Raw genomic sequence first — 17,317 nt, 5'->3', positions numbered from 1 at the left:
ATTGAAGGCCTTTCTGGCTCCAGTCTGAGAAGCTCAGAGAGCTTAAGGCTGATGAGAAAGTTTCAAGATGAAGCAGCGTTCACGCTGCACGTAGAAAGTAGTGTGACACAGAACAGCGGAAACTGGAAATTCCAACCTAAGGGACCTGCAGAAAAGTAACTGAGGCATAAGGTACCTGAAAGAGTAACCAAAACCAAACCCAGTGCTGTCAAGTCAGCGAATTGATAGGACAGAGTAGAACTGCCCCATAGAGTTTCCAAGGAGTGCCTGGTGGATTTGAACTGCCAAGCCTTTGGTTAGCAGCCATAGCACTGAACCACTACACCACCAGGGTTTCCCCTGGAAGAGTAGGAAGTAAAATTAGTAAGGTAGGGCCAGATAGATAATAGAGGGTTTTGAACTAGGGAGGAATCTTCAGAAAGATAAATCTGGGAGCACACTCTGGATTGGGGTGGGGGAAGACCATGAAGCTATTAAGAAATGAAGGGACGTGCCTGTTGCTGTCCAGTTGATTCCAACTCATAGTGATCCTAAAGGACCGTAGAGCTGCCCCATAGATTTTTTCAAGGAGTGCCTGCTGGATCTGAACTGCTGACCCTTTGGTTAGCAGCTATAGCACCTAACCACTATGCCACCAGGGTTAACAAGGTACATGGTAGTTTACTTTGATCATAGAGAGCTGCACACTTGCCTGGTGACACTTGCAAGAGAAGGAAGGATGGCATAGGGCTAGAATACATTTAGAGTTAGCTAGGTTTAAATCATGTCATTCAGCCTCACGCGCTCCTGAACCTCCAATGAACCTGTGGTGTGACGAATTAATACGGACCTTTTAGCCATTGTGTTTTTGACTCACAGTGATTGAGTGGGACTATAGCAAATAAGGTATATGGAACCTGTGATGGTTGGGGTTATGTGTCAGCTTGGCCAGGCCATGATTCCTAGTATTGTGTGATTGTCCTCCATTTTGTGTGTTGTGGTAATCCCTACATGTTGATGAGGCAGGATTAGTGTAAGGTGTGTTGGTAACACCTTGCAGGAGGGTGTGACTTAAGCCCCACCCTTACTAAGGTTATGCCCTTTGCTGGGGTGTGGCCTGCATCTAAGATACATTCCTGTCCTGGTGAGGCTCTCTGAAAATGGATCCTTCCGTCTGGTTCATGATGGATCAGTTGACCTCCTCTGAGGCCTGCTGTCTGACCTGCCGATTCTAGGATTCACCACCCTCCACAACCCCTTGGGCCCGTGGCCTATTGTGTGACCTGGTTCTCCAGCTTCCACAGCCTTGTGAGCCAGCTGCCTGTGGTCTGAACTGCCAGTTTGGGTTAGCACATGCAGCCACATGGGTCGGAAAGCCTAGCCTGACCCACGAATTTGGAATGTGCTAGCCTCCACAACTGCGTGAGCCATTTTCTTGATAAGGCTAGTTCTGTGAGACATTGCAGCAAATTAGGGAGCTGAAAGACAGGAGGGGGAGTACTGAAGGGAGAGGCGGTAGTTGATGTTAGAGATGATGGAGTGGTACAGCAGCTTGGAAAGGTTGGACACTTGGGACATCTGTAATCCCCACTTCATAGGAACCAGCTTTGTGCCTATCCTTATAAAAGAAAGTACTCATTTAGAACCTCATTTAAAGAACTGAGCTACTGATACCTGCATTTTACAAAACTGTGGCAAGGATCGAATGAGGTGTTTGTGGCAGTGAAGACAGAGCCTATGTCCTCAACACCTAACAGTTCTCGTACGTTAAACCAGAAGACCCAATCCATTGAAGTCGTTTCAATTCCGACTCAATAGCTACCCTACGGGTAGAACTGGGCTAGAGGGTTTCGAAGGCTGTAAATCTTTATGGAGCAGAGCGGCTGGTGGGTTTGAACCGTAGACGTTTTGATTAGCAGCTGAGCACTTTAAGGACAGCGTCCCCAGGGCTCCTTAGGTGAGAGGCAGGAGCCATAAATTGACTAGGAAGTCGAATTGCTGCCAGCAAGCGTTGCAGCCGGCATCCAAGGGCCATGCTTTTTCACCATATCTCGAGAACTATGTGGAATGTCCCTCCTTGAGGAATTTATAGTCTGGTTAAGGTGATAAGACAAGAAAAAATAACTGAGAACCAGGCGCCACAGCAACCGTGGGCGGGCTGCGTTTCCGGGGAACCATGGAGAAGGGCCAACCTCCCGGCTTCCTAGAGAGGCGCGCTGGGAGCGGCTGTCCGCCCATGCTTCCGGTTTGGCTCCGGTCTGCGGGGCAGCGGGGCTGCAGGCGGCTTTGGGTGAGTGGCTCGGAACTCGGTGGTCTTGATCCCCCTGAGTGGCCCGGCTTTCCCTGACCCTGAGCTCGGGCACTGCGGCCTCGCAGATGCCGCCTGAGGGACCGGCACAGCCGCCCCGATCCCAGGCCCACCGCCCACCCCCGACCACTGAGGTGCGATCGACCTTCCTGCCCTGAAGAGGTGGCTTGGCGACCTCCCGCTCCGGTACAGAGGGGTGGGGCCGGTGACGTTTCGGGTCGCCCGCTTCCTAGGGTGGAAATATTCAGATCCCTGTCTGGTCTCCTGTCAGCGTCAGCCACTGGGACATTGAGCGTCTTACCTTTTCCGCCGGGGCCAGATTACCACTTGCGGTTTGTCCTGAAGTCGTAGTGATCCAGGCGCCCCGATTACCCTATTTTCTCTCCAGAAGCTCGTTCTGGGTCTTTGCTGTGATCAGCAGAAGCATGCAGTACATTAGTGATGCATTCATGGTGGGGCCAGGGTTTTTCTTAAAACCTATGCATCCACTGCAGTTCTTGACCCTTGCATCACAGGCATTATTATTTTTTTTTTTTAAAGAAATTTCCAATCTCAGTAGGCAGATATGCAGGAGAATGTACAAAAGGAGTAGTCGCATCACCCCATGAATCAATGGAGAGGGTGTTTTGGGAACAGTCAAGTGTCCTAAAAATATCTGTCTACAGTGAGAGTGGTGAGGGGACTGAGAGGAAGAAAGGTGAGTGTGAGAAACAAGACAGAGTCAGTCTCATCTGTGGTTCTCTCTCCTCAGCTCTGCAGGTTTTTGCTTTTCCAAAATTAGAGGGCAGTGCATGAAGCCAGGGGTCATCAGCCATGCTCCAGACAGTGTGTCCCCAGGTGAGCTGAGTTTTCTTCCAGCTTTCCATATTCAAAACAGATATGCAAGGTCAGTACAGGATCAGTAGCCTGACTTGGTCAGTCCTGTGCTTGGCTTTGCATCCATCAATAGAGTTATGGCAAGGAGTGATGAGAAACAGTAGGTAAACTTGGGAGGGTCAGGTTGGTTGGAAAAGAGGGAAGGACCAGCCAAGAAATTCTAGAAAATGAGAATCTACATCCCCTTAACTCAAAGTGCAGTCCACAAACTAGCAGCTTCAGCATCACTAGGGACCTTGTTGGAGAGGCAGAATCTCAGACCCCACCCCAGATCTCCTGAGTCAGAGTCTACATTTTGAGAAAATACTGAGCAGGTGTCTTAGTTATCTAGTGTTGCTATAATAGAAATACCACAAGTGGGTGGCTCTAACAAGCAAATTTATTTTCTCTGTTTAGGAGGCCAGAAGTCTGAATTCAGGGTGCCGGCTCTAGGGAAAGCTTGCTTTCTCTGTCAGCTCTGGGGGAAGGTCATTCTCTCTTTTGAGCTTTTACTCCTAGGCAGCCTTCATGTGGCTTGGCATCTTTTCCGTCCCCCATCTGTGCTTGCTCACTTGCTTGTTTAATCTCTTTTATATCTCAAAAGAGATTGATTTAAGATATACCCTACACTAATACTGTCTCACTCACATAACAAAGAAAAACCCATTCCCAAATGGGATTATAACCACAGGTATACCAAACCCAAACCAGTTGCCATCAAGTTAATCCGACTCATAGCAACCCTACAGGACAGAGTAGAACTGCCTCATAGGGTTTCCAAGGAGCAGGTGGTAGACTCAAACTGCCAGCCTTTTGGTTAGCAGCTGGTTAGCAGCCACATAACCACTGTGCCACCAGGGTTAGGATTTACAACACATAGTTTGGGGGTTAAAGTTTAAAGAGTGCGGGTCTTCAGCACAAGGCAGATGAAGGCCACTTCCCAAGATGAGTCAGCACTCCCACTGGAGGAGTTTGCCCTACAGTTAAGGTTCAGTGTGGCCACAAGTGGGAGCATTTGGAGAGTGCGGGTTCACGAGTGAGGTTAATCTTCGGGGGGATGCAGCATTTGGAGCTGAAGCCAGTGCCTTTACCCAATAGAAAGACTGCCTCTTACTGCTATGAGAGCCTGTGTCCTTTGTTGGCATGACTCCATACAGTGCTGGGAGCTATTGTTCCTTCAGAGTTTCCTGGTGGTAGTGGATGATTTCACGGAATTTTTCCTCAATGTCCGATCAGCCTGGGTGTATCGTGTAATGAGAAAGCTCCATCCCAGAGACGTAAGAGCTATGTGTATGTGGCTCCTTTTGGTGGATTTTGGACTATCTACTTCTCTCTGAGCACTTTTTAAAAAAAACTTTTATTGTGCTTTAAGCGAAAGTTTACAAATCAAGACAATCTCTCATACAAAAGTTTATATACACCTTGCTATATACTCCTAATTGCTCTCCCCCTAATGAGACAGCACACACCTTCTCTCCATCCTCTGTTTTTGTGTCCATTCAGCCAGCTTCTGACCCCCTCTGCCTTCTTATCTCCCCTCCAGACAGGAGCTGCCCACATAGTCTCTCATGTGTCTACTTGATCCATGAAGCTCACTCTTCACCAGTATCATTTTCTGTCCTATATTCCAGTCCAATCCCTGTCTGAAGAGTTGGCTTTGGTTCCAGTCTTGGGCTAACAGAAGGTCTGGGGACATGACCTCCGGGGTCCTTCTAGTCTCAGTCAGACCATTAAGTCTGGTCTTTTTATGACAATTTGAGGTCTGCATCTCCTGCTACCTCAGGGGTTCTCTGTTGTGTTCCTGTTAGGGCAGTCATTGCTTGTAGCTGGGTACCATCTAGTTCTTCTGGTCTCAGGCTGATGTAGTCTGTGATTTGTGTGGCCCTTTCTATCTCTCGGGGTGAGTACTTTTGATTGAATTAGTTTCAGCCCATTAGGAAATGTTTAGAAATCTGTAGGGGCAGCCTGTTTGCTCCTGGTACTTTGCCTGGAGTATAATAGTCACTCTGTCAGTTAGGATTGGGTTCCACCGGACATAACAGAAAACCCTGAATGACAGTGCTCTAAATGAGACAGAAGTTTTTCTCTCATGCAAAAGAAATCTGAGGAAGGCAGTCCAGGCCTGGTATGGCAGTTCTACTGTTGTCACAGACCCATGCTCTTTCTTTCTGCTCCACTATCCTAATGCTGGCTCTTGTGCCCAAGGCCACCTCATGGTCCATTGTGGCAGCTTCATCTGCAGCTATCATGCTTGCATGCCAGCTAGCTAAAAGGAGGAAGAAGAGATGCCAAAAAGGTGACCCTCTTGTTGATTTGGCTGTCTTTTAGGAAACTTCCCAGAAGTCCCCAACAATACTTAAATTTGCATCTCAGTGACCACACTTAGTTGCCAGGGCTGGGTGCAGCCCCAAGTAAAATTAAAAAAGAAAAAAAAAATTAGGGCCCTATTATTAAGAAGAATGGGAGAATATATATGGTTAGGGAACTGTCAGTCTTCGCTATAGTCCGTGTGAGGAACATTTGTTATTTTGAATCTCCTAGGAAGTTTCCCCAAGCCTCATCTGGGATTGTAATAAGTCCTGAGACTTATATAACATCATGTGCCACATGATGTTTTAGTGCTTAGACATATTAACTCTTTCCATCCTTAGAAGAGCCCTAGAAGATAGGTACTACTATTATCCCAATTTTACATATGAGGAAACTGAGGCATAGAAAGTTTACGTGTCTCGTCCCAAGGTGACACAGCTAAAAAGTATCAGAGATGGAGTCAGGGAGCCTGGCTCTAGGGCAGGGTTTCTCAACCACAGCACTATTGACATTTTGGGTCAGATAATTCCTTGTGGGGACTGCCGTGTACATTGTAGGATGTTACATAGCAGTTTCCCTGGCCTCTACCTACTAGATTCCATTAGCAGCAGCAGCACCACCCCAAGGTATGACAACTAAAAATGTCACCAGACATTGCCAGATGTCCTCTGGGGGAGCAAAAGTGCCTGTAGTTGGGAACCACAGCTCTACAGTCTGTACTGTTTGCCACAGTACTGTGCTATAACCTACTTCTTGTATGGGAGAATCAAGAGCTCCGTTTAATAGTGAAGAAAGGAGTAAGCGCTGCTACAAAGGACAGAATCAGAGGGATCACAGATGGAGCAGTACATTGAGAAGCTGGATGTAGCAGAAAACAAGAAACAAAGAATGCATTGATAATTGGAGCGAGGCATCTCAAAAGGGTGGAGGGGTAGATGTCCTTGTAAAAATGGAGTGGGGGAGGTATCTGACATCCTCTTACTTCACAAGGGGGAAGGAGAATCAAGATCAACAGCCCAAGGCTGATTCCTATGAGGCGGGGGTCTGACATGCCTCCTCTCTCTGCCATCTTTACCAATTCCGACACCAACTGTCCCTTCGATGGCACTCTGTACTTTTCTGCTGGTCTCGATAATTCATTGCAATGGCCACACAGAACTCACAGTACTCATGATTATGGGGTTTATTAGGGAAGTAACAGGTTACAATTCAGGCTCAGGAACACTCAAGGATACAGTTTTTCCATCAGGACAGCCTCTTCTCAGCTATGCTCGAAGACACACCTCTCCCTGGCCCTAGGCCTCTGCCCAAAGGCACTCAGTTTTCTCTGTCCCTGGTTCGGGAAGCCCACTGCACTGCTTCCTGCTGCTGGGTCACTGCTGCCAGATCACTCCTGCCACCGCTTTTGACCGTCTTCAGGGTTACAGCTGCCTCCCCTCTATCTCTCTGTGTCGGTCTCTTCCTCCCAGGAGCTTCTCAGCATAGGGATCTTGGGTCCAAAGGACATGCTGGCTCCTGGCTGTTCTTCCTTGGTGGTGGTGGGTTCCTCTCTCTTTCCCACCTCTGGGGTGGCTCATTTCAAGCCCAGCAGGATGACAGAACTGACCAGTCTCTTTGGTGGGTCACAATTACCCTATCACACAGTCCCTCCCAATCACTTGGGTGGGAGTAACAAGACCATGGCTAGAAAGGCCACACAAAAGTGATCCATCACACTGCAGTCATGATGTGAGGAAAGAAGCTGTTGACTCTGGAGGAAGTGAAGATAGAATATTAACATTTGAGGTCAGTGAGGTGTCTATTGGATACTGTCCAATAAGGTAGCCACTAATTACGTGCACTTATTAAAATTAAAGTGAATTAAATTTCAAAAATTCCGTTCCTTAGTCACGCTAACCACATTTCAAATAGCTGGTCAAGGTATTAGCTTATTTCTTTACTGAATAGTTACTGTTTTCCCCTTGCAATGAATAAGCAATCCTTGGGGAGATACTTAAGACCATACAGATATTCTGTTTCTCATCAAAATTTCCTTCTACATCTAGCATTTACTGATGATTCTTACCTCAATCAATCTTTACAACGACGGTTGCAAATCTTCTTGTACTTTTGTAGTTATATTACCTCCACCCAGAAGAGATGAAGCACAAAGAGAACGTTGCTCATATGAAATAGATGACAGTGTCAGGAAAAGATGTCATAGTGGGACTAGTAATTTATATAAAGGAGCCCTAGTGGCACTGGTTAAGCACTCACCTGCTAAACAAAAGGTCAGCGGTTTGAACCCACCAGCTCTTCTGCAAGAGAAAGATGTGACAGTCTGCTTCTGTAAAGCCTTGGAAACCCTATGCGGCAGTTCTAATCAGTTCTGTAGGGTCGCTGTGAGTCGGAATCTACTTGATGGCAATGGCTTAAATTTATACAGATGGTCAGTTCATTTAAAATTTTTTGCTTTCTTATACAACCTTGTAATTGTGGGGCTCAGCTAATAAATGTTCAGATAAGGAGGACTCCTTTAGTGTATTTCAAAGTACTTAATATCTCTGATTCCTATTATCCGAAAATGGAAATAGTTCTTCACCGATGTGTGGTCATGATTGAGTGAACTGATGTAGAAGTAACTGACACAGGACAAGGCACAAAGGCCTAAACAGTCTGTGATGGTGTCCTTCTCCCTTGAGAAGGTGGAGTTGACTCCAAGGAGGCAGAGAGAGACACACCTGGTGAAGAGGGCAGCATTGGGAGGTAGGCTAGAACATAGGTGATCAGGAGGCAGGGCCATTTACAAGGGCAGGGACTGCCAACCTGTCCCCGGAGTCAAGGATGTTTGGAGAAGAGGCCAGAAGAGGTGACACTGCAGGCTGCCTTCAAGGGAAAGCCAGCTTTCTTCCAAGGCAAGCTGGTAGTAAAAAGAGGGAGAAATATCCTGTATGAGAGGAACTCAACTCCCATGGAATGGCTCCTCCTTCTGACTATAGTAGAAGATGTGGAGGGGGAAAACCAGGGAGAAGCCGAGTGGAGGGGCCTGATGGGGGCCTCACAGTGGGTGGAGGCAGGGTGAAAGGCAGACACATGCAGTGATCATTTTAGAAGACAAGCCAGAAAGATAGACCCAGCTCATGGAACCAGACTTGGGGTTGATGTGATCATCCAGCAGCAGGTGCTAGGATGACAGTATTGGGGTCCCAGAGGTGTACACATTGAAAGTGGGAACACTGGCTGAGGACTGATCCCTCACAGGGGTGCTGGGTAGCTCTCCTCACCTATATAAACCTTCCATGGGGCTCAGAGCCATGGACCCCAGTGATCCGTCCCTTCCTTGGAGTTCGGGGTTCTCCCTCAGGGCCTGAGCAGAATTCTGTTGTTGCAGGAGTCAGTGACCTTCGAGGATGTGGCCGTGTACTTCACCCAGAGTCAATGGGCCAGCCTGGACCCTGCACAAAGGGCCCTGTACAGGGAGGTGATGCTAGAGAATTACGCAAATATGGCTTCCTTGGGTAAGGCCCCCTTCTCTCTGAGACTCAGCTTCTGCCCCCAGAGTCACCTAGCTTCCTCTGTAGAGGATCTGGGCTCTCTAATATCACCAGGTTTGATGCTCCATAAGCTAAACTCCCCACTCCCTAGTTTTGAGGTAACTGGATGGAGAGAAGTCTGGGTTCACTTTGGATTTAAACAGAATTTCCTTCTTCTCTCTTTCCTGGTGGAGACACTCCTGGGAGAGACTTTACCCTGGGCACAGAGGGAATTGAGAAGCTTCCTGATGCCCCACCTTCAGTTCTCCACTCTCTCAGTTCTTTGGGGGAGATCTTGCCCCCCTTTCTATGTGTAAGAGTCTCCTAGGATCTCCATGTGCCCATCTCCAGTGACTGTGCCAGAAAAGCTTCCTTCTGAGCAAAACAATTTGAGCCCTTCCTTAGACCCCCAGATTCTCTCCTCACTGGCCCTACTTATTAGTATCCTGTTCAGGACAAGCTAATACTACTTAATTTCACCTGGCAAAGCAGCAGGTGACCTGAAAGGGGTTCAAGAATTTGCTATAGGCAACTCTCCTCACTTTCCCATTCCTCTTCTTTCTCCTTTAGCAGCATTTCCATTCCTCAAACCAGATCTGATATTCCAGCTGGAGCGAGGGGAAGCACCATGGGGCCCAGATCCCTGGACACTGGTTCGCAGCGAGGCCCTGAGAGGTGTCTGCACAGGTAACCAGGAGAACTTAGCATCTTTCTTTCCAACTTTGCCTCCACCTTTTTTTTTCCATAATTATTTTATTTGTTGTTGATATTGAGTATACACAGTAGAACATGTACCAACTCAATAGTTTCTACATGTACAATTCAGTGACATTGATTACATTCTTTAATTTGTGCAACCCTTCTCACCCTTCTTTTCTGAGTTGTTTCTCCCATATTAGCATAATCTCACTGCCCCCTAAAGTCCCTAGCTAATCTTTCGAGTTGCTGTTGTCAATTTGATCCATATAGATCTTAAGAGAGCATAATGCTCAAGGCAGATACTCTTTATCAGTTAAGCTAAACTGTTGTTTGGCTTTAAGAAGACTTCAGGGGATGTTTTCGATTTAAGGTTTAAAGATTATCCCAGTGGTTCATCTGGCCTCCATGGCTCCAGAAAGTCTGGAGTTCATGAGAATTTAAAATTCTGTTCTGTATTTTTCCCCTTTTGATCAGGATTCTTCTATATAATCTTAGATCAAAATGTTCAATAATGATAGCTGGGCACCATCCAGTTCTTCTGGTCTCATGGCAATGGAAGCAGTTGTTCGTGGAGGCAATTAGCCACACATTCCATTTCCTCCTCCTATTCCTGCCTCTCCTTCTTCCTCTGTTGCTCCAGGAGAATAGACACCAATTGTCATGCCTTGGATGGCAGCTTAAAAGCTTTTAAGACCTCAGGTGCCATGCAGTGTACTAGGAGGTAGGACAGAAGCACTAAACACGGTATTAGGCCAATTTACTGGGATGTCCCATGGAACCATGACCAAACCAAGGAGCCAAATCCCATGAGGGTGTTTGGTTGTACATAAGCAGCCTCGGCAGCTGCTTTTTTTTCTTTTTGGCGTTACTGTAAATATATCTACCACACTTTTGCCTCCTTGTTTGTTTTAACAACCTAACATGCAAAAGATTTTTGTTCTGTCATCTGGCTGTTGTGAGAATGAAAGTGGTCACTCTTATGCAGAGAAGTGTCACTCACTGAGCTTCAGCCCAAACTGGAAAAGACTAGTCAAAACATTTCATTTTCTGTCATTTTTGTTTGTAAAGCTAAAGGATCTCAAACCCTTTTTAAAAGTGAAAATAGGGTTTTGTTGATCAACTTAAGGATATACAGAATTTGTTTCTATAAGAACGTTCTGAGTTCCTAAATGCTGAATTACATATAACTGTATGGAAGAAAGCTTATTTATAAATTGGAAATGAATGATTTCCTTTTTTGAAAGATAATAATTAAAGTAAATATAAAGAACCACCCACGGATGTAGTATATAGCCTTTCTTATTCAATCAGCGCTGTTCTCACACTCTCTCCATCCCTTATGCTATTCAAAGGCTGTGTAAACCAAATGCTTCTATTTAATTCATCCCCACTTCTGTCTTGATCAATGCCTTTAGGTATAACTCCAGTACTTCAGGTCATCTTGGTGAAAAACCTTTCCCAGCCATCTGCCTGCAGTTATCAGTGCGTCCCTTTGCCACAGCTGCATATTGTCTAGTTAGCCTACTAAGGGCTTTAAGCAAGCACTGCCCAACAGAGCTTTCTACACCATTCCTGCACCATCCAGTATGGTATTCACTAGCCATGTAGTGAATGCTTGAAAAATGACTAGTGTGACTGAGGAACTGAATCTAAATTTCATTTAATTAGCTCATGTGGCTAGTGGCCACCACAATGGACAGAGTAGCCTTAAGCAGTTAAAAGAACAGCCTTGATCTGCCTTTTGAGTTCTGTATCACTGTGTTTCAAACTAGTAATCATCAGAATCGCCACAGTGGCCTTGTTAAACAGATTGCTGGGCCCCACTTCCAGAAATTCTAATTGGGCAGGCCTGAGGTGGGACCTGAAAATCTGCATTGCTAACACATCCCTGGATCCCTGGTGGCACAGTGGTTAAGATCTGGGCTGCTAACCAAAAACGGTCAGCAGTTCAAATCCGCCAGTGCTCCTTAGAAACCCCATGGGGCAGTTCTACTCTGCCCTATAGGGTTGCCATGAGTCGAAATTGAATTGATGGCAGTGGATTAGGTTTTTTTCGGTTTAACAAGTTCCTAGATGCTGCTGCTCCTGGGATCACACTTTGAGGACCATTGTTCTTAATTATCTAAAACCATGTTTCTCAAACTTTTGAGTTGTAACAGCTCAAAGAATTGTGACCAGCATTTAAAAATTAGACTAGACTGTACCAGACTTGAATAAAATAGGCTAGAATACTATAAAACATATCAAGAACGCATCACTGTTACGTCAATATTGTGTTGTGAAACTTTTGTTTCAGTTTTGTGTGTGTGTGCATGTAAGTGTGTACTGGGTCATGATCTAAAATGTGGAGTAGGGCAGGGATGAATAGCTGGAGCACATGGTGTTTTTAGGGCAGTGAGACTATTTGGTATGATACTGTTACAGTGGACACATGATATTATGCATTTGTCAAAACCCATGGGACTGTACAACACAAAAAGTGAACCCTAATGTAAACTATGGATGTTAGCTAAAAATTATCAATATTGGTTCATCACTTGTAACAAATGTACCACACCAATGCAAGAGATTAATAATAGAAACAGAATGCAGTGGGAAGGGGGTCCTATGAGAACTCTATTTTCTGCACAGTTTTTTCTGTAAACTTAAAACTGCTGTGAATAATAAAGTCTATTAAAAAAAAAAAAGTGGCCCTTATCCTTTCCTTTTATCATGCTAGGTTGTAAGACCAAGCCTGACATTGAGGACCCACCTCAAAAGCTGAACATTTCTGAAGAATCGAAATCCCCTCCACTGATATTGGAGAGGCTGCTGATGGATGTCCCCCAGCATCCTCACTTCGGGAACAGGAGGGAGAAGCCACACTTCTATGACACAGGGAAGAAAACAAAGTCAAAGAAAGGAAATTTTGCAGATTCGCGAGCCCAGGATTTTAAACCCACCACTGTTGACAGAGAGGAGATAGCCAGGAAATTGGGAAGAAGCAGGAGTGCCAGCACCCATCTCATTTCAAGGCAGAGCCTTCCTAGAGAACAGATGTTTTATAAATGTGGTGAGTGTGGCAGAAATTTCAGCCAGTATTCAGACCTTTCCCAGCACCAGAGAATTCACACTGATGAGAAGCCATACCAATGCAATGAATGTGGGAAAGCCTTCAGGTGTAACTCAAAGCTGTTACGGCATCAGAACATCCACACTGGGGAGAAACCTTACTCGTGTCAGGAATGTGGACAAGCGTTCAGTCAAAATTCCCACCTCATTCAGCATCAGAAACGTCATAGTGGCGAGCAGCCCTACAAATGTAAGGACTGTGGGAAAACCTTCAGCTACAACTCAAAACTAATCCGGCATCAGAGAATCCACACTGGGGAGAAACCCTTTAAATGTAAGGTGTGTGGGAAGGCATTCAGGTGTAGCTATGACTGCATCATCCATGAGCGAATTCACACTGGGGAGAAGCCCTATGAATGTCAGGAGTGTGGGAAAAGGTTCAGTTCTAATTCAGTCTTGATTCAGCATCACAGGATCCACACTGGGGAGAAACCTTACGAATGTAAAGAGTGCGGCAAGGCCTTCCGCCGGAGTTGGGTATTTCTTCAGCATCAGAGGTTCCACACTGGGGAAAGACTCTATAAATGTAATGAATGTTGGAAAACTTTCAGTTGTAGCTCACACTTTATAGTACATCAGAGAACCCACACTGGGGAGAGACCATTTGAATGCCAGGAGTGTGGGAAGGCATTCAATCAGAAAACCACCCTGGTTCAGCATCAGCGAGTTCACACTGGGGAGAAACCTTACGAGTGTAAGGTGTGTGGGAAAGCTTTCAAATGGAGTGCAAGCTACATTCAACATCAGAAATTGCATGCAAGGCAGACACCTGTCCAAGGGCCATCCCTGGTGGAGCCCCACTGTCCCTCTGAAGTCCTCTCCCCTCGGCCTTTCCAACATGTGTGCTCTGCCCCCACCATCCCAGGGACTCCCCCATCATCTCTGCATGCAGTGCTACTTCCATCCCTCGATGCCTCTCTTCATGCTGTTCCCCTCATCTGAAATGGCCACTTTTTCACCTGTCCAGATAGTACATTTCTTTCAGGATCTTGCTTATCCTGAAACTCTCTTACTCCCCGTCAGCACCTTCATCTCAACTTCCATTGCACCTAGAGTTGTCCGGATCATGTCTTTGTGTATACTCTTCTGGTCTTGTGTAAGTCATTATTGTTTTCCCAACTCCATTTTATTTTCTCACACTTAAGGACTATGTTTGATTACTCCCTTTTATCCCTGGGTAGGAGGTGGCAGGATTCGTTCTTTATAGTGTCCAGTTTTAACCATCTGTTTGCACCTGCCTTTGGGGGCTACTGAAGTTGGAAGAGTTTGCAGAACATTTTGGGTTTTAGGGGATCATGATCATTAGGGGACCATTATAATTAGAGAAACAGGGGAAATGCAAAGCCCATAAGAGGAGGTAATCAGAAAAAGTCTCCAGTGGTTAAACTTTTAGGATTTAGGAAGGTCCATTTGGTGAACCACTGAGGCTCACTGTGGGTGAATGCCTAAATTTTTTATTACCCTGGTAATGATCATTATGAGGGTCCTAAGTAACTGCGATAGACCAAGGAAATAACCACCAAAAAGAATATAGAGTGGTGAGTACACATTGAAAGCAATAATGAAAAATTATATTTTTAAACTTGATTGGGAGGGGATGTGGTTTTTCTATGTGGGTTCCTTTTTATTCCCATCCAGATGACTAATTTCAGTGCCCACTCAAATATGTAGGGACCTAATACTAATAGTCCGTAGGAGTCCTGTTGGTGCAGTGGTTAAATGCTTGGTTACTAACTGAAAGGTCGGTGGTTCTAACCCACCAGCTGCTCTGCTGTAGAAAGATGTGGCTTCTCTAAAGATTACAGCCTTGGAAGCCCTATGGGACAGTTCTCTGTCCCATAGGGTTGCTGTTATCGATTGAATTGTGTCCCCCTAAAATGTGCGTTGACTTGGCTAGGCCATGATTCTCACTATTGTGTGATTGGCCACTATTTTGTCATCTGATGTGATTTTCCTGTGTGTTGTAAATCCTGCCTCTGTGGTGTTAATGAGGAAGGATTAGAGGCAGTTAAATTAATGAGACAACTCAATCTATAAGATTAGGTGGTGTCTTGAGTCAGTCTCTGTTGAGATATAAAAAAGAGAAGCGAGCAGAGAGACAAGGGGATCTCATTACCACCAGGCAAGAAGAGCCAGGACTGCACATCCTTTGGACCCATGGTCCCTGTGCTGAAAAGCTCCTATACCAGGGGAAGATTGATGACAAGGACCTTCTCCCAGGGCTGACAGAGAGAGAAAGCCTTCCCCTGGAGCTGGCACCCTGAATTCAGACTTCTAGCCTCCTGAACTGTGAAAGAATAAACTTATGTTTGTTAAAGCCATCCACTTGTGGTATTTCTGTTGCAGCAGCACTAGATGACCAAGGCAGTCACTATGAGTCAGAATCGACTAGGTGGCAATGGATTTACACTAATAGTCCACACTTGCCTTTGTGCCCATGGAACTTAGAAGATTTAGATAACACATTGAGAATATTAGGGTAGTTGAGAGTGTATCTGGGAGTCTGCTGGGCTGCTAACCAAAAGGTTGCTGGTCCGAACCCACCTAGAGGGACCTTGGAAGAAAGGCCTGGCAATCTGCTTCTGAAAGGTCACAGCCATGAAAACCCTGTGTAGTGCAGTTCTCCTCTGTAACACACAGGGTCACCATGAGTCAGGGAAGTCGATAGCAACTGTTTTTTGTTTTTTTCTTTTTTTTGAGAGTGAATCTAAAAGGAACAGGAAGAGGACTACAAAACCAATGGGATTCTTATGTCTTAAATTTTTTGTGCCAGTCCTTGGTAGGTAGATGGTTTATTATATACGTAAAAACAAAAACAAAAACCTTGATCATGGTAGTAGACTTCGGAGATCCACCTCACAGCAAGATGGTGGCTTTTTATCAATGATCAGATAAAAGAGAACAGGGGCCCATAAAGAATAATGCCTTTATTATTATTTATGTAAGACAGGGAATGTAACATCTTTGACTGAGAGGGGGAAAAAAAAAAAAAAAACCCAGAAACTCTGTAGCAAACCTTACATTCAAGAAGGAAAATGTAAAAGACCGCTTCTGCAACATTTAATAAAAATCAAGTTGCCAGACACTTGAGGACTAATGGAATTGATTTTAAAAATAGGTTTTAGGCTTATAGTCAGAACAGGAACATTGGGTGAATGAAAAAAAACAGGCTGATGGATGGAAGGAAAGGGATTTCCTTAGAAGAAAGCTTGAGTTCATAAAAGCCAAACCAGGAAGATATATAAAGGAATAGGACATCTCCATTGATGATTGTCCCTAAAGGTGTGACTGAACATCTTATTTGAGGGTGTTCTCCAGCAATAGAAGGAAGAATGAGGAGACATCATATCCAGGACACCATGGTCCCATTGTGGGAAAATACTGAAGACTCAGGATGACAGTTGTGCAGCAGGGCTGAAAACTCATATCAAGGAGAGAGTGGAAATTTTAAGACACCATAAAGTTGGATGATGAATAAGGAACACTGAAGAAGAACTGACACCTTTTAATTGTGTTGGCGAAGAATATTGACTATACTATGGACTGCTAAAAGAACGAACAAATCTGTCTTGGAAGAAGTACAACCAGAATACTCCTTAGAACCAAGGATGGCGAGACTACATCTCACATACTTTGGACATGTTATCAAGAGGGATCAGTCCCTGGAGAAGGACATCATGCTTGGTAAAGTAGAGGGTCAGCAAAAAAGAGAAAGACCCTCAATGAGATGAGATTGACACAGTGGCTGCAACAGTGGGCTCAAGCATAACAACGATTGTGAGGATGGCACAGGACCAGGTAGTGTTTCATTCTGTTGGACATAGGATTGCTATGAGCCAGAACTGACTCGACGGCACCTAACAACAACAAAGTCAAGTAGTGGAAAGACAATTAGAAATTCAAACAAACAAACATTATACAATAAAGGAAATGTAATATTAGTATACCATTTGGCTCTGCAGTGAATAATGCTTACAGTGTGGGAAATAGGCTTTCCAGGTTGTAGGAGAGAAAAGGCTGAGATATTTTTGAGAGACATCTGGGCACTGACTCTCCTTTTCTTACCCTGGCACCCACCACCACAATGGTATTGCCACTTAACTGAACCTAGGTTTATTTCAGGGCTCAAAAGAGCTTAGATTTATAAATATTCCCTTACACAGAAGTGCATAATTTGTGTGGTGTGGGTGTAAATTTCGATTGACTTAGCATGAGCTTAAAAGCATGGCTCACGAAAAGCTTCTCTGATCCAGAAGGAGCCTATACTGTATTCTGTGCAGGCAACAGCAGCAGCAGCAGCAGCAGCGAGGGGTATTCTTGCACCAAGGGACGCTCTGCTGGGATGTGGTGCAGCTGCATCTATACACTGTGGTTGGCTCATTTCCAAAGTGATTTGTAAACCAGGGCTAATTAAGTCTAATCTGTGTATGTGAGTGTTGCATTAAGTTCTCCCAGGTAATTTGTATTTTGCTAGTCTGTAGCAGTGATAATTTTGGATTTTCGTATTTCTTGAGCCTTTTTTTTTTTTTTTTTGCATAATGGT

General features: G+C 45.1%; 1 protein-coding gene across 1 annotated transcript; it reads left to right on the top strand.

The window, feature by feature from the left end:
* Positions 1–2,209: 2,209 nt before the first annotated feature.
* On the top strand, positions 2,210–16,723 carry ZNF619 (zinc finger protein 619). Its single transcript, XM_064274772.1, is given in 5 exon segments — positions 2,210–2,269; positions 8,823–8,949; positions 9,535–9,651; positions 12,383–13,677; positions 13,679–16,723. Coding segments are annotated over 5 exon segments (1,833 nt in total). The 5' UTR covers positions 2,210–2,215; the 3' UTR covers positions 13,919–16,723.
* Positions 16,724–17,317: the final 594 nt, after the last annotated feature.

The sequence above is a fragment of the Loxodonta africana genome, chromosome 22 (assembly GCF_030014295.1).
Source record: "Loxodonta africana isolate mLoxAfr1 chromosome 22, mLoxAfr1.hap2, whole genome shotgun sequence".
NCBI classification, from domain to species: domain Eukaryota; kingdom Metazoa; phylum Chordata; class Mammalia; order Proboscidea; family Elephantidae; genus Loxodonta; species Loxodonta africana.
Note: the sequence above shows the minus strand (reverse complement) of the source record. Positions and strands in the feature narration are given on the sequence as shown.